This window comes from Chanos chanos, chromosome 6, assembly GCF_902362185.1.
Source record: "Chanos chanos chromosome 6, fChaCha1.1, whole genome shotgun sequence".
Classification (NCBI taxonomy): Eukaryota; Metazoa; Chordata; class Actinopteri; order Gonorynchiformes; family Chanidae; genus Chanos; species Chanos chanos.
Window position 1 is genome coordinate 28,150,480 of NC_044500.1, and position 23,485 is coordinate 28,173,964.

General features: G+C 37.9%; 1 protein-coding gene across 1 annotated transcript; it reads left to right on the forward strand.

Moving 5' to 3' along the window:
- Positions 1 to 218: 218 nt before the first annotated feature.
- LOC115815255 (immunoglobulin-like and fibronectin type III domain-containing protein 1) lies at positions 219 to 22,905 on the forward strand. Its single transcript, XM_030778212.1, has 19 exons — positions 219 to 270; positions 1,851 to 1,973; positions 4,404 to 4,543; positions 4,647 to 4,746; positions 6,624 to 6,805; positions 7,229 to 7,342; positions 7,677 to 7,845; positions 8,295 to 8,567; positions 9,041 to 9,364; positions 16,289 to 16,413; positions 16,817 to 16,958; positions 17,264 to 17,557; positions 17,869 to 18,168; positions 19,028 to 19,207; positions 19,376 to 19,504; positions 20,801 to 20,880; positions 21,092 to 21,284; positions 21,882 to 22,175; positions 22,472 to 22,905. The coding sequence occupies exons 1-19, from the start codon at positions 219 to 221 to the stop codon at positions 22,903 to 22,905; spliced, it is 3,648 nt and encodes a 1,215-aa protein (XP_030634072.1).
- Positions 22,906 to 23,485: the final 580 nt, after the last annotated feature.

Below are 23,485 nucleotides of genomic sequence, written 5' to 3' on the forward strand. Positions count from 1 at the left end.
AGTGTTAAAGCGCTGAGCGATAATGGAGACGAATCAGTGGAGAGTAACAGCAGGAGTAAAATAGAGCACAGTTTTAGTAATGTGTGTACAGTGACCTCTAGAGGAGACTTCTGTTCATAATCAGGAGCTGACATGAATTATGAACAATTCTTTCTTGCAGATTTAACTCTTAATCCATCTCATGTAACTCTGCAGCTGGAGTAACTACAACCTTCAAGATGTTCAAGATTAAAAAATCTAAAATAAATGAGCCCACTGGAACAGGCCAAGGTAAACACTCATCTCCTCTCCCTCATTCTCTCTCTCTCTCTCTCTCTCTCTCTCACACACACACACACACACAACTAATCATTGAACAATTTAACTGTTTGATCAAAACAAAATTCACATTCTTCCTTAAATGTTATAACTGGATCAAAATGTAAATAACTGGATTAATCCAGATTTTGTGAAGAGACACTTTTTTGTCAAGATACTTCTGAGTTCAGCTGCAGGCTCTGAGACGCATTGCTTGAGTCAGGTGCACTGTGACTAACAGTCACAATCTGGCCTACAGCATAGCATTAGCAACCCCATTGCCTTTGGTATATCAGCATTTATGCCATTCAGTGAATTCTCAAATTCTAACGTGTCCTTTGCTTCTAGTGTTAGAGAATTTGAAATATATTACCATATAGCTTTTTCACTAAGTGGACACCGTCCTTAACACTGTACATTTTAGGTCATCCTTTGTAACTTATTATAGGGCTCTCCACAGCTTTACTTACCATAACACTCACTAACAGTTGCAGCACTAGAACAGGAGCTACATGCTACATTTCTGCTATCCAGTTTATCCTCATTTATGCTCACCATGCTCCCACATAAGCAGATCTGAATCCAGAAGACAATCTCCAAATGGAAGGTAGGATGACAGCAAATCCGAATATCAGAGTCGTGGTATTTGCTTTTTTGCTCTTGCCTGCAACAAGGCATGCATGGAATATGCATTTATTCCCTTCACTGTTTGAGTGACACACACTGGTTACGTACAGGTTCATTATCGGTATATGATTGCACTGATGGTAACATGGACTGCTGAAGAGCTCAGTGTTTTCTCTTCACCTGTTGCAAGTGACATGTTCTTCAGTTTTCCATTTTGATAAGTTCTGCAATAATTCAGTACACAGTAGATCCTGAAATCTACATCTGCCTGACTGATGTGTGCTGAGTATTTACTGTTCATGCTATTCATAATGTATGAATAGTATGACCAGTATCTTGTTCGTTGCAGATGTGCTAACTGGATTTCACCGTTGGTTAAAGCAACAAGCATTGTTAAATTAAATCTATTGTTTTGCATATTGTGACATTTACATGATTGTACATCATCCACTTTAATATTATCCAATGTTATAATGTATTGAATTTGATAATGCTTGAGTGACACACACTGGTTATGTATGGTTTTGTTATCGGTATATGATTGCACTGATGGTAACATGGACTGCTGAAGAGCTCAGTGTTTTCTCTTCACCTGTTGCAAGTGACATGTTCTTCACTTTACCATTTTGATAAGTTCTGCAATAATTCAGTACACAGTAAACGCTGACATCCACTTCTGCCTGACTGATGTGTGCTGAGTATTTACTGTTCGTGCTATTCATAATGTATGAATAGTATGACCAGTATCTTGTTCTCTGTGGATGTGCTAACTGGATTTCACCACTGGTAAAAGCAACAAGCATTGTTAAATTAAATCTATTGTTCTGCACACTGTAACATCCACATGATTGTTCATAGTCCACCTTAATATATCTGATGTTATAATGTACTGAATGTGTTGAAATGAGTGTTTCCTATGTAACTAGTGGGGATAAAAAAGAGATCCAAGGTTCCTGGTGTGATGATCACCCAGTTTGTGGAGGAGATACCTGAAGGAAAAAGCCATCCTGACTTTACACGCAAACCTATTGCACTAACCATCCAGGAAGGTAAGAACCGAAGTCTGTCCGTAGCAAAGTATTTTCAACAGCATCATCATTTCCAGTCCCCTCTTTTTGATGGAAGAGTAAGCACCCTTGCCATTGTTCAAATTGTTTGAATAGTTTTATCAACAGTTTTTCACTATTTTGCCATCTAGTTTTACATTGAATACAGAGAGGGTGTCTAGTGTCATGACAGTTTTGCTTAATTACTCCCACAGATTCAAGCCAAGGATGTTATCGTTAACATCTTGAAACTAACACTTTCAGGGTAATAAAGTACATTCAGAGTAATGGGGTAAAAAATCGTAAACCAGAGCCATTTAAATGCAAGAACACTTTGATGAAATGCTGAAAAAATCAATAAGCCTTTCTGTTATTTGTGAACTTACAAGGACTTAAATGCATGGTTATATGGCTTCTGTTTAATAACATTTCTTGCTAATTAGCAGACCACTGCTCAGCTTTGGGCAGCCTTAAGGGGGTGGGGGTGCTTAGGACGATTCCAAGGGCCCAGCACCGACATGGGGCCCTCATAGAACATTATTATTATTATTATTATTATCATTATTATTATTATTAGGGGCCAAGCAACGAAGGTGCAGGCACTTATTGTAATTGTTAGATCCATTATTATTATACGTTCTGCCATGGCAGTCTATGGCAGCCCCATGAACCCCTTGGTGGATTTTTGTGAAATTCAGTACATTGATAGAGGACACTGCCAGGTATCGAGGCACCAAATTTGGGGTCAATTCATACATCCCTCTAGCGCCACCAACAGGCCAAATTTCAAGCTACTTTTTTTACTATAACTTTTGAACCCTTTGTCCTAGAGTTGTGATCTTTTCTTTTTCCTGAGTTCTTGGGTCACGGCAAGTCAAATGGACCCACTGATGTCAATTTCCGCCTATTAGATTTTCTGGCATTTTGAATTTTTTGAAAGATCTACTGTTGCAAACTAGCCATAGACCGTTGACCCTATCACCACCAAATTTGTTACCTATCATCTGGAGCTATCAAAAGAATTTTGCTAAGGCAAATGGTATCGTCGCTGTCATCCTATGAATTTCGATTGCAAAGGCTCCAAACAGGAAGTGAGCTATATCTCAGCAATGCTTTGCTGGTTACAAGCCAAACTTGGTACAATTCATTGAGAGGGGAAGTACTGGGTTCCAACCAAGTTTCATGAAATTTGGCCACATGGTGGCCCTATAACAGAAAAACATTTTAAAAATGCATTAAAATACCCATAACTCCAAGACAAAAGCAGATATTTCACTGGAACTTCTTGTGCATCATCACAGTATCGAGCCCTAACAGGAATATTATGACCCCAACCTGTCAGCCATTTTGTTTGTCAGCCATCTTAGAAATTTTCAGTTGCAGACCATAGAAGCCCTTCATGGATTGTGATGAAATTTGGCACCCTCATAGAGCAGCGTAAATTTGGTGTCACTCCATTATTGGCTCTAGCACCACCCACAGGCCAAACTCTAGAGGACATTTTTTCTTATACCTTCTTAACCATTTGACCTAGCCCAGTAAGCTTTACTGTCCCTGAATCCCTGCATCGTGATGAGTAGAATGGACCCATTTTCTTGAAATCTGCCATATGGAATTGTCCACCATGTTGAATTTTTTGCGAACTTGTCCTAGACCTTTCATCCTATCACCACAAAATTGGGTATATATCATCCACAGAAGGTTCTGACCAAAGGTTATGAAATTATTGTGCTAGGCCAAATGATATGGTCACTGTCGTCAAATAAATTTCAACGGTGAAGCCTCCAAAACAGGAAGTGAGCATATCTCAGCAATGCTTGGTTGGATTGATGCCCAATTTGGTACACATCATTAGGAGGGGGAGTGATGGGTATCCACAAAATTTCATGGAATTTGGCCACATGGGGGCACTATACCAGAAAAAACATACACAAATATCTTACAGCACCCATTACTCCAGGATGAGACCAGATTATTTCAACCAGATTTCTTCAGCATTATCACAGATGAGGATGCTAGATGAGAAATTATGAACTCTCTGTGTTGGCAATTTTGTATTTCAGCCATCTTGGTATGATTATTACTTCAATGGTTTTCTATGGCAGGCCTTAAAAGCCCCATGTTGACTTTCATGGAATGTCCCCGAGGTGTGAGTGTAAGAGTGGGTGTCAATGTGTCTGCTCATCCTGTGATGGACAGGGGTCTTCTTCAGGGGCTGTTCAGATTACTTGTCTACTTGGTACCCATGAGCTGCTTGGCCCCTTCATTGCTCCTTGCAGCTATCTTTATTATTATTATTATAAGTATGTTACATTCTTTCATAGGGCCCAAAACTTCTAGCAGCGCCCCTGTGCCCAGGTACTCAATGTGTTAGATGTACTGGCCGTTGTATAGCCAATACATCATCTCTCAGATCCGTGTCCTGCCTGACAGGTAAATTGGCGGTTTTTAAAGCCATTGTAATAGGGGAACCTGCTCCAACTGTCACCTGGACTCGCAATAACGGTGATGTCTCAGATCCGCAGAAATATCAGATGAAATATGATCCTGTTTCCCGAGAGCACACCATTGAGGTAAGGCCGTTTAGAAGCTGACCGAATGGCTGTGAGGGCCTGAGCCCTTTACAGCTAATTTAAGTGACTAATTGAATGTGTTGCTCTTTTCCCAATTCAATAGATGCCTAATGTGTCTCCTGACCAAGGGGACACTTACAAATGCTTTGCCTCCAATGAGTTTGGAAGAGCCATGGTCACTGTGATGCTTAATGTTATCAGAGGTAATGAGTTGAAGAGAATTTAAAAATGTCTTGTCTAGTTTTATAAAATATATAGATAGATAGACAGACAGGCAGACAGACAGACAGACAGACAGACAGACAGATAGATAGATAGATAGATAGATAGATAGATAGATAGATAGATGGATAGATGGATAGATAGATATGAGGGGTGAAAAATTAACTGATAAAAATGGCGGTGATGAAAATGCATGTGAACTGAAAAATAGAGCAGTAAAAATGGATGTGAAATGAAAAATAGAGGGATAAATTATTAAGTGATTTGATTAATGTAAAGCTGATTTGCTTAAAACTGTCTTGATATGATGAAAACAGAGCCATGTTTCATCATTTTCATTCATCATTCATTGTTCACAACACAAATTGCCATTTATCATTTAAGGAAAGCAGCCTCAAGGGTGGAAGTAACAAATATTAACTGATAAAAATGGAGGTGATGAAAATGCACATGAATTGAAAAAAAGAGGGATAAAAATATATGTGAAGTGAAATTTAGAGTGATAAACTGTCAATTGATTTGATAAACTCGACTGACATTTATCCTTTACAGCAAGTAATTCTGGTTAGTTCAGTTGATTGTTTACTGCAAGTAATTTTTGTTACTTCCGCCCAAAATGTCAGTTACAAACCACGCCCACTGAACTTACCATCTTAATTTCAGCTTTTGAGCAGTGGCACAAGATTCTAAGCTCCCTTCAAGTTTAGAGCCAAAAACCTGATCAGTTTGTCAGTGGGCATGGTTTGTGATTTTGGGCAGAAGTGACAAAAATTACTTGCTGTAAATGATAAACCGAAGTAACAAAATTACTTGCTGTAAAGGACAAATGTCAACTGAGTCTATCAAATCAACTGACAATTTATCACTCTGTTTTTCAGGTCACATCCATTTCTACCTTTCTATTTTTCAATTCACATACATTTTTCATCACCTCCGTTTTTATCAGTTAATTTTTGTTACTTCCACCCCTTAGATAGATAGATAGATAGATAGATAGATAGATAGATAGATAGATAGATAGATAGATAGATAGATAGATAGATAGATAGTTTGTGTGTGTGTGTGTGTGTGTGTGTGTGTGTGTGTGTGTGTGTGTGTGTGTGTGTGTGTTCTCCACAATTGGGTGCTCAAATCAATCAATACTTGACATCAGTAGAGAATGAACCCCATGTTTTACTGTTTGACTCAAAACTTGTCACATTATAACTCACCATTGTTGACAGTTATGAGTACCATAATCATATTCATAACTTTTAATATGGCTGTCATGTCTTGAGTGCCATGTTTTGTTTGTTCATCATTCAAGATGTAATAAAACAGTTCCATGTTTCTTTCAGTTGGATTCAAAATGGAAAAAGGAAAAGCAGAAGCTACAGGTGAGCAGAACTCATGACTGTTAATTAAATATTATAACATACTCTTGAATATATCTTTGAATAACCAGATAAAACAAACATTCAACTCAACATACATAAATAAATAAGTTGTTCAGCTATTCAGTTGTTGTTGTATTTTTGTTTGTTTGTTTGTTTGTTTGTTTTCCTTTCCACCGGAAGTGGATCCAAATGAGCTTAAAATGGTGCTTAAAAGAAAAAGGTGGGGGACAGCTTAACATGTGCAAAACTCATGTACACTCATTCACCTTGTTCCTATCCTAAGACATGCTTTATACCTTCTGTCAATGAGATCTCCTGTCCTTTAAACCTCCTGTCAATGAGATCTCCTTTCATTTATGAATGTTGTGTGTAGTTTCTCCAAGCTACATGCTTGTGAAAGAAGGTATGTTTATTCATTGGAAAAAAACTAAAAAAGAGAGAGAGAAATCAATTACAAGTCATCCTTTCTCCCTACAGCAAAGTGCGTCCAAAAAGTGAACCAAAGAAAGATGGAGAAATTGATCCAAAGTTCTGGGAAATCTTGCTAAGTGCTGATAAGAAAGATTACGAGCGTATCTGTGCTGAATACGGAGTGACTGACTTCCGCTGGATGCTGAAGAAACTCAATGAGTTGAAGAGAGAGAGAGAAGAGGAGCAGGCACAGGTACCTCTATAGTTACTATATGCATGATCATGGCAAATCAGGTCATATTCTTACATTAAACTCTCCTCTTCTAAGAATTTATCATTTTTTCCCTTTAAAATGAGAACTTTTCTCAATTCAAATGTACCTTGCCAATCAATGGCATTGCATTTTTCCCTGTGTAATTTATGTCAATTTTGCATAGTACTCAAATCTCAACCAATGAATCATGATTCCTCATTCAGTTACATTGGATTTTGATTAAAATTGTTAGGGTGAAGATAAAGGTTTTGAGAAAAGGTTTGCCAGTTGATAGTTACAATTAATAGCAACTTTTATTGAACTGTTATTACACATCGTTTTACACAAATGTTAAGAGGTTGTCATGCAAAAGGTTATAACTGACTCATACTCTTCTTGTTTCTTCGTGTGACTTTCATACAGTTTGTGAAAAGCATTTCTAACCTCAAACATATTGAAGTCCAAGCAAATGGCTCAGCACAGTTTGAACTTGACATGGACCTCATAGACCCCAGCAGCAGAATTTTCATCTTCAAGGTAAGATAAAACAGGCATGATGACAGATTCATAGAGCATTCATGCTCTGTGCTTTACTTGGCCCTTAGATCTGATCCTTCTTCAGCCTTCAAAATATATCTTTTGAAAAACACTTATTTTTTCATTGTTTTTTATTTTATTTGAAAACGTGGTGTTGCAGACAAAATGCTCTGCTGACTCTATGACCAAACTGTTTTCACTCATAATGTTAAGACCAGTTACCAGACAATAACAAAATATGAAACATCTGAGTCCTCTTGCAATTTAAGAGTAAAGTAAGCTTTACTGTGTTGCTAGGGCTTAGGCCTGAACATTTTTGAGCTCTGTCTTTCAGGATGGTGAAATGATTCCATACTCCAAAGACCTTGACATGGAGATGAAGCACGAACTGAAACAATGTGGCAAGAAGTACGTGTTCACCATTAAAGATCTTCTTCCAGATGATGCTGGGCTCTATCAGATTGATGTTGAGGATGTCACCATGTTCTCCACTGACTTTAAGAGTAAGTGAACGGCCAGAGAACAGTCTGCTCTTTGTTTCTGTAAGACATAATTTTGTGGTCAGTAACACATCACAGACACATTTTTATCTTCTCGGGCGCACTGGAAGCTACCTGAACAAGAACTGCAAATTGACTATCTGTTGATGGCTGCTAATTAGAAGATAACTATGATGCTAATTTTACTGAGAAAGTTCCTTGCAAGTAATAAAGCATTTCAATTTTGTTTAGATGCTCTTTAATGAAACAGTGATGTCCATGTCAGATGATAAGTTCAAATATCACCTTTAAGTTGATTTATAGTAAATAAGAGCGCTAGGTCCATCAGTCCTGACAAACTAAAGTTATCTTGGGCTCCCCAAGACATCTTTTGCCCCCCCACCCTTATCACTCCACACCTCCAAGTTTCCATCAAAGATTAATCATGTACTTGCATTCCATTTTCTTTACAGTTCCAATGATCGACTTCTTGGTGAAGATTCAGGAGGTGAAGGCCAAGGAAAGAGAGGATGCTGTGTTTGAGTGTGTCCTGTCAAATCCTTTCTCCAAGATCATGTGGGTGGGAAAGAACAACCCTCTTGAACAAGGGGAAAAGTATGACATCACTGTGTCTGAGGACAAGCTCATCCACAGGCTGGTGGTGAAGGACTGCATGCAGGTGGATAAAGGCATCTATGCTGCTGTAGCAGGAATCAAGTCCTGCAATGCCTGGCTCATCGTGGAAGGTGAGAACATCCTAACTGTCTAACCTCATACATACTTTGGCCAAAAGCCCACAACAGAGACTCTACAATCAGCATATTCATCTGTCTTAAAAGTTTATTTACCTTCAGTAATGTGAACTAGAACAGCAGGGAACATCCAACTGCCCCCCATAGGTGTGCTGCCCACTGCTCCTACACCTAGTGGTTGTGTGTGCCTAGGGGCACTTAACTCTCAACTGCCCCCCAGGCACAGGTGTGCTGCCCACTGCTCCTGTGCCTAGTGTTTATGTGTGCTCACCACTGGTGTGTATGGATGGGATAAATGCAGAGGTCAAATTCACTGCTTACTGTTTACAGTGTGTACATGCAATCACAGAGCTTTAATCAAAATTTTAATTTAATTTGGTTTAGTTTAAAAAATCTCAAAAATGTAATAAATTAAACATAAAAAATGTCTTGTATTTCTCATCATTGATTTGTTGTGTCGTGTCCAGCTGATGACGATCCTAACTTGCGAGGGAAAAAGAAAGCCCGTAAAACAACTCAGGCCGGTGGCTCGGGATTGGACCTACAGAAAATTGCTCAAGAGCAGCAGTCCAAGCTTCAGAAGGAGAGAGAGGAAAAGATAGCAGCTGCAAAGGTGGAAAAAGCGGAGAAATCGGATACTGGAGGCGGTAGTAACTCTGCTTCAGGTCCAGTTTCTGATGCAGGGTCTGGCTCGGGGGTCTCAGACACAGGAAAAGGCTTAACCGAAAAAACTCCTGAAGATATGCCCCCTGCTGCCAGCACTGACACTGGCACCAAACCCAAAGTGGAAGGTAAGACAACCAAAATTACATGCACCAGTACAGGTAACTTACTTTTTAGAATTCTTAAGTTTTGACTTAAATATCCCTTTCACTAAACAGTCAGGACTTAAACATACACTACATTATGTATCACCGGTTTGAGGTTGTAGTTTGGTATTTTTTTGGCACAAGGGGGAAATAAAAGAAAAATCCAAACTGTGCTTTTCTTTCATTTGGTAAAGGAGAGTGAATTGATGTTGTGGGATCTTTCAGATTTGGCTTAATATTTTCACTTACCATCTCAGAGAACTTTGCAAATAGATAACATCTTCCTGGGCTTTGCCACAATGAAATAATGTTCAGCACACAAGCCAAAGTGCTGTGTTAAATAGGCAAGGTCGTAAGGTCGAGTAAGGTCATCAGTAAGAAAATTAAAACACAACAAGTTTTATTGTACTTACAACAATTATCCTTGTCTGGCTGTAAATCATTTGGTTCACAATCCTAAATATGAGTCCATCCAAAATGATTTGGTTTCAATACATTTACTGTTACACTTGTACTAAACTATAATTTTCTATTGACTGTACTTTGCCTAAATATTGCATGTGAGTTTATCAAGGAGTTGTGTCATATATTCTACTTGTAAAACATGTGCTTTTCATATTACTAGCCCTGTGGTTTGCAACAGTAAGAAGAGGAAATGGAGATGGAAGTATATTTCTGTGTGTTCAATAACTTTTGACTGTTTAAAATAACTGTTAGGTCGTCTAGCAAAGGGTGGTGGTGTGAGTGTAGCTTCTGACAAACAGGGTGACAACTCAGGCCTTGGTAAGATCTCAAAGAACATATCAACTACAGCATTAATATTGTAACCTCAGTATCATGGAAGCCATTTGAAAAACAATGGCTTTTGATGGTGTGAAAACTGTTTCATAACTGATAACTCAGCTTAACAAACTGTGGAAAACTAAAGGCTTTAATAATAGAAAAATAATTCCCTATTATATTAATATCAGTTTGGTAAAAGATTGTGTTTGGCACAGGGTAACATGAGATAAATGCACTTCCAGAAACTTCTGCTGAGGAATACAGATTAATATTTCAAGTTAGAACTGTTTGGAGCATTGAGGTGAATAAACCTTTACCATTTATTTCTATATCCACATTCAGTGATTTAAATCTGAATATTTACATAACAATTGACCAAAATCGCTCAAGTCAGAACTTCAAAGATGTTCAGTTGCAGCAGTAATTTCAGGAACATATTTAAATTTAGTCACAGCAAAATGCTGAATGGGTACAGTGACATTGTTTGATGTCCTGTGTGAAGAAATCACCATTTCATTAAAACAGATGTAAGGTATTCTCTTGAAATTACCAGTTGCTTCTCTGAAAGCTGTATTGAGAGAAAAATGCAAACTCTTAATCTGACAGGGATGATTTATCTCTCCCAACGTGCTCACCTCCTCTTGTTTACTTGTGTGCATCTAATAGCACACATACTTCACAAGCTGTAGAGACATAGGATTAAGAGGTCAAATGCACTGGGCTAACAATACTAGTATCTGAATTGTGCAAGCTAAAGCTAAATTCAATGTATAGTAATAGTGTGGTGTGGTAAACGTTAGTCTGATATGATACATTTGGAGGTTGCTAATGTTTTGTGATAATTGCTGGGTAGGCACTGGTGCAGGAAAGGCCATTTCAGGTACACAGGAATCTAAAGATGGAAAAGACCGAGGCATTTCAGGGCTGACAGGTGCTGTCTCTGGTAAGAAGCCCCATGTGTGTATTGCATAATGTAGGTCTAGAAAACTTAAATATATTAACATGAATTGTATCATACAATTTAACATGGCTGAAACTTCTTAAAAAAAAAAAAAAAAAAAAACAAAGATTGGACAAAGGCAGAAGATTTTATTTTTTTATTTTTTTTTATTTTTAGGGTTATTTTTGTATGGTGTGGTGTGGTGTGGTAAACGATAGTGTGATATAACCTTTTGGAGGATATTAATGTTTTATGATGATTGCTGGGTAGGCACTGGTGCAGGAAAGGCCATTTCAGGCACTGGTGGAAAAGACAGTGACATTTCAGGGCTGAAAGGTGATGTCTCTGGTAAGATATGTATATATATATATATATAAACATGAATTATATCATCATTTAACATGACTGAAATTTAAAAAAAAAAAATCAATACCATGAATGCCATTTGAAAAACAATGGCTTTTGGATGGTGCGAAAATTATTTCATAACTGATAACTGAGCAGAACACTAAAGGCTTTAATAAATTAAAGATTCTCTGCTATTAATATCAGCTTACTAAAAAAGTTTGTTTGCAATAGGTTAACTTGAGAAAAATGTGCTTCTAGAACATTCTGCTGAGAAAAACAGACAAAATATAGACAAATATTTCAAATTAGGACAATTTGAGCATTGAGGTGAATAAACCATCACCATTTTTTCCTATATCCACATTCAGTGATCTAAGTGTAAATATTTTACTAATGATTCAACAATATCATTCAAATCAGAACTTCATGGACGTTCAGTTGCAGCAGCTATTTCACCAGTACACTGTATAAATTCAATCACAGCAAGGTGGTGAACTGGTACAGTAACATCATTTGATGTCCTATCTGAAGAAATCAGTGTTCCATTACAAACTGATTCAAGGTATCCTTAAAATTACCAGTCACCTCTCTGGCTCTGAGAGCTGTATTGAGAGAAACTCAAAATTTGAGAGTGATGATGCATCCCTCAGAACACGTTCACCTCCTTTCATTTACTTGTGTGCATCTAATAACACATGTAATTTTTTCACAAGTTGTTCAAATTTTGTTCCAGGTTGTGTAATATGCTTCTGTGTGTAAAGTTTGCTTGTGTCAGCTAATTGTAACGTACTGTGCTTATACTCCCATTTCAAGGCGGTGCACATTCAACGAGAATGTGACATAGATAACACAGAATAACTTAGCTTAAGTTTATATTGCTCTTGTATGAGTTCATATAAACTACATAGAAAGTTTGTGAAACTTGTGCTTCAGATAGTACTTCAAACTTTTAACAAGACCTAGGAGACATAGAATTAAGAGGTCAAATGCACTGGGCTAACAATACTAGAATCTGAATTGTGCCAGCTAAGGCTAAATTCAATGTACAGTAATAGTGTGGTGTGGTCAACGTTACTCTGATATGACCTTTTGGAGAATATTAATGTTTTATAACGATTGCTGGGTAGGCACTGGTGCAGGAAAGGCCATTTCAGGCACTGGTGGAAAAGACGGTGACATTTCAGGGCTGAAAGGTGATGTCTCTGGTAAGATATGTACATATATATATATATATATACATGAATTATATCAACATTTAACATGACTGAAATATAAAAAAAAAAATCAATACCATGAAAGCCATTTGAAAAACAATGGCTTTTGGATGGTGTGAAAACTATTTCATAACTGATAACTGAGTAGAACACTAAAAGCTTTAATAAATGAAAAATTCTCTGCTATATTAATATCAGCTTACTAAGAAAGTTTGTTTGCAATAGGTTAACTTGAGAAAAATGTGCTTCTAGAACATTCTGCTTAGAAAAACAGATAAAATATAGACAAATATTTCAAATTAGGACAATTTGAGCATTGAGGTGAATAAACCATTACCATTTTTTCCTATATTCACATTCAGTGATCTAAGTGTGAATATTTTACTAATGATTCAACAATATCACTCAAATCAAAACTTCATGGACGTTCAGTTGCAGCAGCTATCTCACCAGTACACTGTATAAATTCAATCACAGCAAGGTGGTGAATTGGTACAGTAACATCATTTGATGTCCTGTCTGAAGAAATCAGTGTTCCATTACAAACTGATGTAAGGTATCCTTAAAATTACCAGTCACCTCTCTGGCTCTGAGAGCTGTATTGAGAGAAACTCAAAATTTGAGAGTGATGATGCATCCCTCAGAACACGTTCGCCTCCTTTCGTTCACTTGTGTGCATCTAATAACACATGTAATTTTTTCACAAGTTGTTCAAATTTTGTTCCAGGTTGTGTAATATGCTTCTGTGTGTAAAGTTTGCTTGTGTCAGCTAATTGTAACGTACTGTGCTTATGCTCTTATTTCAAGGCGGTGCACATTCAACAAGAATGTGACATAGATAACACAGAATAACTCAGCTTAAGTTTATGTTGCTCTTGTATGAGTTAATATAAACTACATAGAAAGTTTGTGAAACTTGTGCTTCAGATAGTACTTCAAACTTTTAACAAGACCTAGGAGACATAGAATTAAGAGGTCAAATGCACTGGGCTAACAATACTAGTATCTGAATTGTGCCAGCTAAGGCTGAATTCAGTGTACAGTAATCGTGTGGTGTGGTCAACGTTACTCTGATATGACCTTTTGGAGGATATTAATGTTTTATGATGATTGCTGGGTAGGCACTGGTGCAGGAAAGGCCATTTCAGGCACTGGTGGAAAAGACGGTGACAGTTCAGGGCTGAAAGGTGATGTCTCTGGTAAGATATGTATGTATATATATAAACATGAATTATATCAACATTTAACATGACTGAAATTTTTTAAAAAAAATCAATACCATGAATGCCATTTGAAAAGCAATGGCTGATAACTCAGTAGAGCACTAAAAGCTTTAATAAATGAAAAATTCTCTGCTATATTAATATCAGCTTACTAAGAAAGTTTGTTTGCAATAGGTTAACTTGAGAAAAATGTGCTTCTAGAACATTCTGCTGAGAAAAACAGATAAAATATAGACAAATATTTCAAATTAGGACAATTTGAGCATTGAGGTGAATAAACCATTACCATTTTTTCCTATATCCACATTCAGTGATCTAAGTGTGAATATTTTACTAATGATTCAACAATATCACACAAATCAGAACTTCAAGGACATTCAGTTGCAGCAGCTATTTTACCAATACACTGTATAAATTCTATCACAGCAAGGTGGTGAATTGGTACAGTAACATCATTTGATGTCCTATCTGAAGAAATCAGTGTTCCATTACAAACTGATTTAAGGTATCCTTAAAATTACTAGTCACCTCTCTGGCTCTGAGAGCTGTATTGAGAGAAACTCAAAATTTGAGAGTGATGATGCATCCCTCAGAACACGTTCACCTCCTTTCATTTACTTGTGTGCATCTAATAACACATGTAATTTTTTCACAAGTTGTTCAAATTTTGTTCCAGGTTGTGTAATATGCTTCTGTGTGTAAAGTTTGCTTGTGTCAGCTAATTGTAACGTACTGTGCTTATGCTCTTATTTCAAGGCGGTGCACATTCAATCAGAATGTGACATAGATAACACAGAATAACTCAGCTTAAGTTTATGTTGCTCTTGTATGAGTTAATATAAACTACATGGAAAGTTTGTGAAACTTGTGCTTCAGATAGTACTTCAAACTTTTAACAAGACCTAGGAGACATAGAATTAAGAGGTCAAATGCACTGGGCTAACAATACTAGTATCTGAATTGTGCCAGCTAAGGCTGAATTCAGTGTACAGTAATCGTGTGGTGTGGTCAACGTTACTCTGATATGACCTTTTGAAGAATATTAATGTTTTATGATGATTGCTGGGTAGGCACTGGTGCAGGAAAGGCCATTTCAGGCACTGGTGGAAAAGACGGTGACATTTCAGGGCTGAAAGGTGATGTCTCTGGTAAGATGTCCCAAATATTTACTGCCCATCTGTGATCCAAAAGACATGAATATAACATGAATATAACATTAAATATATCATAAAATTTAACATAACTAAAAATTCTACAAAAAAAAGACTGAACTAAAGAAACTAAAAACAAACTGTGGTGCGGTTTAAGATGCGTAACGTACTAACAAGTACATAATGCACTAACAAGATTAGCTTCTCAGTAGTGCTAATCAAAGCTAAATTTAGTGTACAGTAATAGTGTGGTGTGGTAAACGTTGACCTAAAATGACCTTTTGAAGAATATTAATGATTTACGATGATTGCTGAGTAGGCACTGGTGCAGAGCAGGCCTTTTCAGGTACAGACGGATCTAAAGACGGTGGCCTTTCAGGGCTGACAGGTGCCATCTCTGGTAAGACATGTATATGTAAATATAAATTATATTAAAATTTAACATGACTGAAATTTTAAAAAATAAAAGTTAGACCGAAGAAACATTTTTTTATCACTAAAAACAAGTTTTGGTGCAATGTAGGATGTGTAACATACATGCAAAGAGATCAGACATTCATTTCTCACAAAACTAATGGTATTGTTTCACGTATAAATCATAGAACATGACATCCAGACGAGACAAATTAATTAACTAATTTGTATTGCTATTCATTTTACATGACTATTTAAAACCTTATCAACCTTCCCTCAAAAAATATTTAAAAAATGCCTTTTTCTATATGTGTCCATGTGAAGGGGGGGAGCATTCACAATTATTATCATTGAAAATATTTACATTTTTGAACTTGGAAATGGTCTGCTAATTGTTTTTAACACAAACAATGATCTGTAAATCTTTTGCTGTGCCAAATGATTCGGTGTTCGGTGTACAAAATGCCTGAATATGGCACTGACATCCAATCTTTGTCCAACATACAGCAAATCTGCAAGTTCAATTTTACAGGCGCTGTTCATCTGAGCAGTGGCAGTTTCACTGAAGGTGTTTCTAACTAAATCGCAGGCACTACTACAGGTTGTGGAGAAGAGAAAAATAAGTTGATTTTACCAAAATACTTTAAATATGGCTTTTTATTTTCCACAATGAAAAAATGATTGATGATATGCAGCATGCCAGACACAACTATTTCCAAAATATGCATTTAATGTTCATTAAAATGTCAAATTTTCAGTAGCCATTAAATAGTTTTGGGGGTTAAGTAAGCACTATGATGATTCCGATGGTATTTTTACCGATGTCTTTCCAGATGAAAATGTGCTCATTGCTAAAGGATTGACAGACATCTATGCAGTCCGTGGCCAACCAGCTGAGCTTCTCTGTAAACTAAACACTGACAAAGTTGATGGTGTCTGGTCCAAAGATGGAGAAAAGGTTAGTTGTTGCAGAGTGTCACTCTCTGAACAATAGAAAAAAGAACAACTCATTGAAGCCATTTTGTTTTGGGATGCTACTCTTGTTTGAAGTGGTGCTTTCCAAACCTACCCTTGGAGGCCCAAAACACTGCGTATTTTCTCATCAGCTAATTGTTGGACAAACAGAAGCAGGTGGGTTACAGCAGGGAATGATCCGAAGTGTTCAGAAATAGGACTTTTAAGAATGCCGGACCAAAAAGAAAACTAAATTATATAAAAAGGTCATACTTACTTACTTGCCAACAAGCAAATCTTTAAATGACTTACTAAACATACTAGAAGCAAATAAGTAAGAGTAAAAAAATATATGTCCTTTTATGTACTAAAAGTCTTTCCACTTTTTCTTTTCCTCTGTCTGTAAGCTGTCCTCAGAAGGTGGCATGACAATATCTAAAAACGGAGATACACATATACTGAAAATTCAAAGCTGCAACGATTCCCACTCTGGACAATATCAGTTTGAGGCAAAGGAGGCAAAGTCTGAGGCAATGGTGAAAGTTGGAGGTAACGTCATGTCACTGCAATTCATAACGTGGAAGTGGAGTGTCTGTGTGCGTGTGTGTGTATCTGTTTTCTACTCTTTTCTACTCACACCATAATCTCAGTCTTAAGGATTTGTGTTATTATATTTATATATAACAGTTATTTAGGTCATAGCCGCTTGTAGTGTAACACTTATAGAGCTATAAGAGGCCTGATGCTGTGGCTTAACTACCATAATTACAAGCGAGAATCTTGAGGCAGACCTAACATCCAATTTCAGTACCATCCCTACTTCAAAGAATTAAAATGTCCTCTGTTCTTTACAGATGTACCAGAGTTTGATGAAGATGAATTACACAAGTTCTCCAAGCCTGTGATTATAAAAGTGGGACAAAATGCCTCTTTCAAGATGGTTTATCCTCCAAGTGAATCACTGGAAATCAAGTGGTTTAAGGATGGCATTGAGCTGATGGATGGCGGCGGAGTTAAAATATTGAGAGAACCAGCCCACACTCGTCTGTTGATGAGAGACTGCCTGCGTTCTGACTCTGGAGAAATCAAACTGCAGCTCAAAAATCCTTTTGGCGTCGCTGAAGCAACATCCAGACTCATTGTAGTTGGTAAGGAAACATCCAATGGTGGAATTCGGTTCAGAATTAGCACAGGACAAACATTTAACTACAAATCAGTCTTTCCCTTGGGAAACTCTTTAGAAACATTCTAAAAATCTACAAAACTATCAGTGTTCAATACCATTGAAGTTGTTTCAAAATAAGCAGAATTATACTGAAAACTGTTTTTTTTCCTATTGCCTCTTTTATCAAATCAATGGCTGTTCACAGTTTGGACTGAAACTGGAGTGTTCTGGGGACGATTTTGGGCTTATAACTAGTCCATAAAGTAAACTGGTACGTTTCACTCCCCTTTTCAGACAGGCCTGGCCCACCACAAGGCCCTGTGGATCTGATTGAAAGTTCATCCTCTGTCATTGAGCTCAAGTGGAATCCATCAGCTGATGATGGCGGCTCTGCCATAACAAACTACATCATTGAGCGTCAGCAGGTGGGCCAGAGCTTATGGAAGAAACTGGGTGACGTGTCTGCCGAACGCATGAGCTTTAGGGACAGGAATGTGTCCCATGGCAGGAACTACATCTACCGTATCTATGCAGAAAACCCAGAAGGCCTCAGTGACCCTTTCGAAACTGAGCACATCATGGCTGGGACCTTGGGTAAGTCTCAGAAGTTTGCATGAACATCAGTGCTACCCACTGGAGAAGATGTCAACATTTTTGTGAAGACAAAACACTGTTTAGTTCACTATTAGTTCACTACTATATGGTGAGTTTCTTTAATTATATCACAAAAGTCATGTAAGATACAAAGGAAACCTTGAGAGCAGACTCTGAAAATTTATTGTAAAGCATGTTCCTTACATTACTTTCAGTCCTTCCAGAGCTAGTGAAGCCTCAAAGAGTACTTTACTTTGGAATGAAAGAATGGACCCTATCACTGAACCCTCACTTCATGTAGATGATCAAAGGAGGAGACATATAACTTCTCATTAAAAATGGATACACGGGGCACATTTTCCAGTGCTGACGTTACTGCTTCTGTTTTTTTTCTTTAAGTAGATAACACTGGCATGTGATCTGGTCACCCCCAAAATGTTTGTCTTGACGTCACCACACTGTTGGGAAATGAAGCAGTGTGCTGATGGCCTAGATGTTACGTTCATTTGCATACATTTACAATGACGCCAAAGTTAAATAAATCATCAGTGGCACTTTTGATTAGCTGAGCACACCTGATTCAATCAGGAGCATGTTAATCATACTAATCAGGTGTGTCCAGAGCAAGGAGAGATAGAGTATATGCAGGATAGTGGGCCTCCAGGAGCAGGATTAAGAAACACTGCTCAAGAGGCATAAGTGGCACCAGCAGGTGTCCCCAATCAGGGATAATGATTGAGGGATAATGACACATCAAGCCCCTTGCTCCTGCTAACTCATTCCAGAGTTGTCATATGGACAAGTGCTCACATTTACACTGCAGTGAGTATTTGGTATGCTTATTTTTTATGTGTTGTAGTGTTCCCCGGTCCACCAGCTCCTCCAGTACTGGTGAGTGCAACCAAGACATGCATCAATTTGGAATGGGCTCCTCCAGAGGATGATGGAGGCACTAAGATCCTGGGTTATCTACTGGAGAAACGCAAGAAGGACACAAGCCAGTGGGTGGCTCTGAACTCTGTGAATGAGCCGATTGAAGGTATCAAAGCTAAGAAGCTTCGAATTTAAATTTGTAAATTTGCCAAACAACTTAAAACAACTGTGCAGCATAGATACTTTACCACTGTAGTTCACTGTATAAATGATTACTTAGAGTTCAAGCTCTGAAAAGGTTCTTTGAACATCCTCACCTGTTTCCCATGCACAGCGGAGAAGTATGCAGTGAGAGATGTGACTGAAGGATCAGAGTATGAGTTTAGAGTCTCAGCTATTAATGTGTCTGGAGCCGGAGAACCTAGCAAGCCATCTGCACTCATTTGTGCAAAAAATCCCAACAGTAAGTTAAATTATGCATGACGACACTACACTTTTATTAAGCAAAATTTCACCATTTTCACAGTAATCATCTAAAGTTCTGCCTTGAATTTCACATGCTTTTATGTGTCCTAATATACTTGGCAAATTCTTACACACTGCTGTTTCAATGAGCAAAACTGCAGGAGAGCAAGGAGCCAAGCTGATGTGCTAAAGAAGGGTTACACTAAAGCATAACCGTACAATCAAAAATGTAAAAAAAAAAAAAAAATCACACCCAACTACTTAGTTATCTGAACCCAGCCATCTCATTTTATAACAAAGCTTAAACAGTTACAAACTGGCATCCAAGTAACAATGTTAGTCCAACACCTTTCAATTAGTGATCATTAATTACTGAAGTACTTTCTGCAGGTGAAAAATCAGAACTGAAGAATTAAGATGGACAGTGAATTTTTGTATTTATTTTATTCATTTTTTGGTAATACAAATTATGTAGTAAGTAAATGTAATGAAATTCATGAAAACACTAAAGTAGTGTTTTGAGAAGGAGGGGATCAAAGCATTTCTAAAAGATCCATTTAATGGATATTCATTAACTTCAAGTTAAATTGAAATTGTTTGACAGTTGCACAAAAAGACTGATGAAATTTCTCTGAACCATGTGCATACGTTTTTTTTTATCATACAAGATTACCTGTGGAGATACAGGTATTTGATTAATAATTTAGAAATTCAGGATATATTACAGTGATTAAGCTCACGGAAATGTGGATATCCTAATCATGAGCAGGTGACACTTTGATATTATGCTTTGACTAAAATCATTTTGTTTCTGATGCCATTGTTTGACAGTTTGACATTTTCATTTTAAAGTGCAGCAGTGACTATATTTCCATATGTAATGGTCTTTGATGATGTATCTGCCATGATGTATCAATCCTATTTGACACAGATATGTTTAGTCTGCAAAACATATTTTCTTTTGGCCTAAAATAAGCGTTTCAGCATTATATGTATAACACTTTGTTACACTCATGAAAATAAATCAAAAGAGGGTGTGTGTGTGTGTGTGTGTGTGTGTGTGTGTGTGTGTGTGGTGGGTGTGTGTGTGTGGTGGGTGGGTGGGTGGCGAGTTGTCAATATATGCAATTCATATATTAATTTTCCAGTTTGGCTTGAATTAGTCTCTAGCTCTCTATGTTATACTCTGTGTTATAACTCCGGGTTTCATATTTTATTCTAAAAAATGTAGCTTAGGACAACTATTTCTCATACAATGAAAGATTCTGTGTCTACATTTGTGTTTGATTCTCAGTGAGGCCGCAGTTCAAGAGTCCTGAAGACTTCATGGTTGTGAGAGCAGGCAATTCTGTGAGGATCAAGATCAATTATGAGGTTGGTCTCACAGAAACACTTCAATTTGGGTCAGTGTTTAATTCAGATCCTCCAAGTAAAGATTCATCTTTATCTTAACAGTGTTCTTGATTACACATTAAACGTTAACACCCTCCTGTCAATAACTGTGACAACACCACTCTGCAGTGTTGATCACTTATGAAGTCAACTGAAAATTATATTTTTGTTATTCATCTTCACCTGGTCCCAGGCCGAACCAATACCAGAAATCAAGTGGTTGAAAGATGATGAGCCCATTTCTCCGTGGATTCAAGTGGTTAATGGTGAGGGGATGTCCCAGCTGGTGATCCCCTCTTCAAAGCGCTCTGACTCTGGTTTCTATACAATTATTGCTAAAAACTCAAGTGGCCAAGCCAGCTTTGACATTGAAGTCAGGGTTACAGGTAATGTCATCCATAACTAACTTCACCCTGTCAAGTCTTTTCTTTTTTTTCCAAGTATTAACATGCATTTAAGTTGCATCTTTAGGTGGATCTTTCGACAAGTGTCTTTTTAAAACCTCAGAACTGTTCTTTGCTAAATACAAGGGATATTTTTTTTAATTTTTGGTCAGCATAATGCAAGTTCAAAACTACCTTCAAGAGAAAATTTTGTACAACTTAAAGTTACCATCTTAACAGTTTGCAAAGTCTGTTTTTGCATTTTAAAGTGTTTGTGAGGATGACCCTTTGATCTTTTGTGAAGTTTCCATGATCTAGCGCTTTAATTTTGTGAGGATTAATACCATTCCGTTTCCAAATGAAATGTCAGATCAAAGACAGTTCCCCATTGGAAATTAATTTTAATAAGATGTAAACCACAGAAATGTTGATTTACTTTCAGTGAATAAAAAGTACATTAAAAGTCTATATATTCCAAACAGTTATGTTCTTTCTGAAGCTCACACCAAAACTTCAGCCCAAAAAACTGTTGTGAAGAACGCTGACTGAACACAAATAGTCGCAGTCTAAATCGGCAACACTTTTCCTGTCTGGTTCCAGATGAGCCCAAACGGCCTGGCCCAGTAGAACTGGAGCAGGTGGTGCATGGTAAACTCATCATCACTTGGGCCCCCTCCCCAGACCAGGAGCTGGACGACCGACTGCACTACATGATAGCTGAGCATGAATCCAACACGCGTATTTGGCGCACCATCGCTGACCGACTGTTCTGTACCACCTACACGGCCAACATCCACTCAGGACGAGAGTACCACTTCCGTGTCTACGCCAAAAATGACATGGGCCTCTCTGAACCATCTGAATCACCAACCTGGGGTATCAACAGCAACAGAGGTGAGTGGGAGCCACTTCCATATGTCTCGCCAAAGCACCATCTGTGAGCGTCATCTAAATGCACTTAAAATTGGTATGGCTAAGTGTGGATTTCTGTAAGTCCACATCTGAATGTCAGACTCACTACAGCTTTCACGTAGTGCACAAACATTTGTTTCAGAGAATCATTAAGGGTTTATTTGTCAGTGTTTGAGTCACAGGTTATGTACAAGGCTATGCATAACAAAGTCTTACATTACAGCCGCACAGTCAATAAATTCATCCTATTTAATATTCTCTTTCTCTCTCTTATATAGTCACTTTCATTCCAAACATACCAACAATGGTCACCTTTGAGCGACCACCATCCATCCTGGTGCCACTGAAGGTTCACACCCCCCCCAAAGGATACCAGTGCTACATGACCTGCGCTGTGCGAGGCAACCCAACACCCCACATCACGTGGTACCTGAACGACATCTGCATCAACTCCAACAACAACTACTTCATCACCAACGCATGTGGCATCTGCTCAATGTGCATCCTAAGGGTTGGAGCCAAAGATGGCGGCGAGTACAAAGTGGTGGCTGTCAACTCATTTGGCAGGGCTGAGTGCTCCACCAAACTCAAAGTGAAAGGTATGGGCATAGGTTCTGTTATTTTGAAAAGTATCAAAGGCTGGATTATGCACCCCTGCCAGATTTGGTCTCTTAATCTGATTCTGCTATTGAGTGGCTCCTCAGAACCATGATGATTTGAATCAGGTTTATTGAAGGACAGCTGGTGGAAAAGCCTGTTTCACGCACACCTTACAGCCTGTCAGTTAATCACTGATCTAAATGATAGGCCTATATCAAGATACTTAAAGTGTAAAAGCCAGAAACAGGTTACATGTGATTCTGTTATCAAAACAAACAAGAAATCAAAATTTCACTGATAAACAATACTACTCAGGGTATATAAGAGATCCTGTAAAACGTTATAAATGAAGTGTAAGATATAAGGCAGAGGCAGATGATCTTTGTGGCTGACTGAAGTGGTTCATTACTGTCACTAATGGTTTCTCTCTCCCTTGCCCTCCCCCCCCCCCCCCTCTCTCTCTCTCTCTCTGTTTCAGAATGAGCTGAAATCTGATGAACCCGTGATGTGTGATCCTGGTTTCTGTGTAGAAACTTATACACAGTATAAATTTAGCTTTTAGCTCATAGATTGAATGCATATTGCATGTTGCTAATAGGTTGTGCCAAGAGCAGGCACCCATATACAATGCTCATTAAACTGTTAGTGTTTGTTCCTTTGATCTGTCTCAATTCCATCACATTCATGATGGG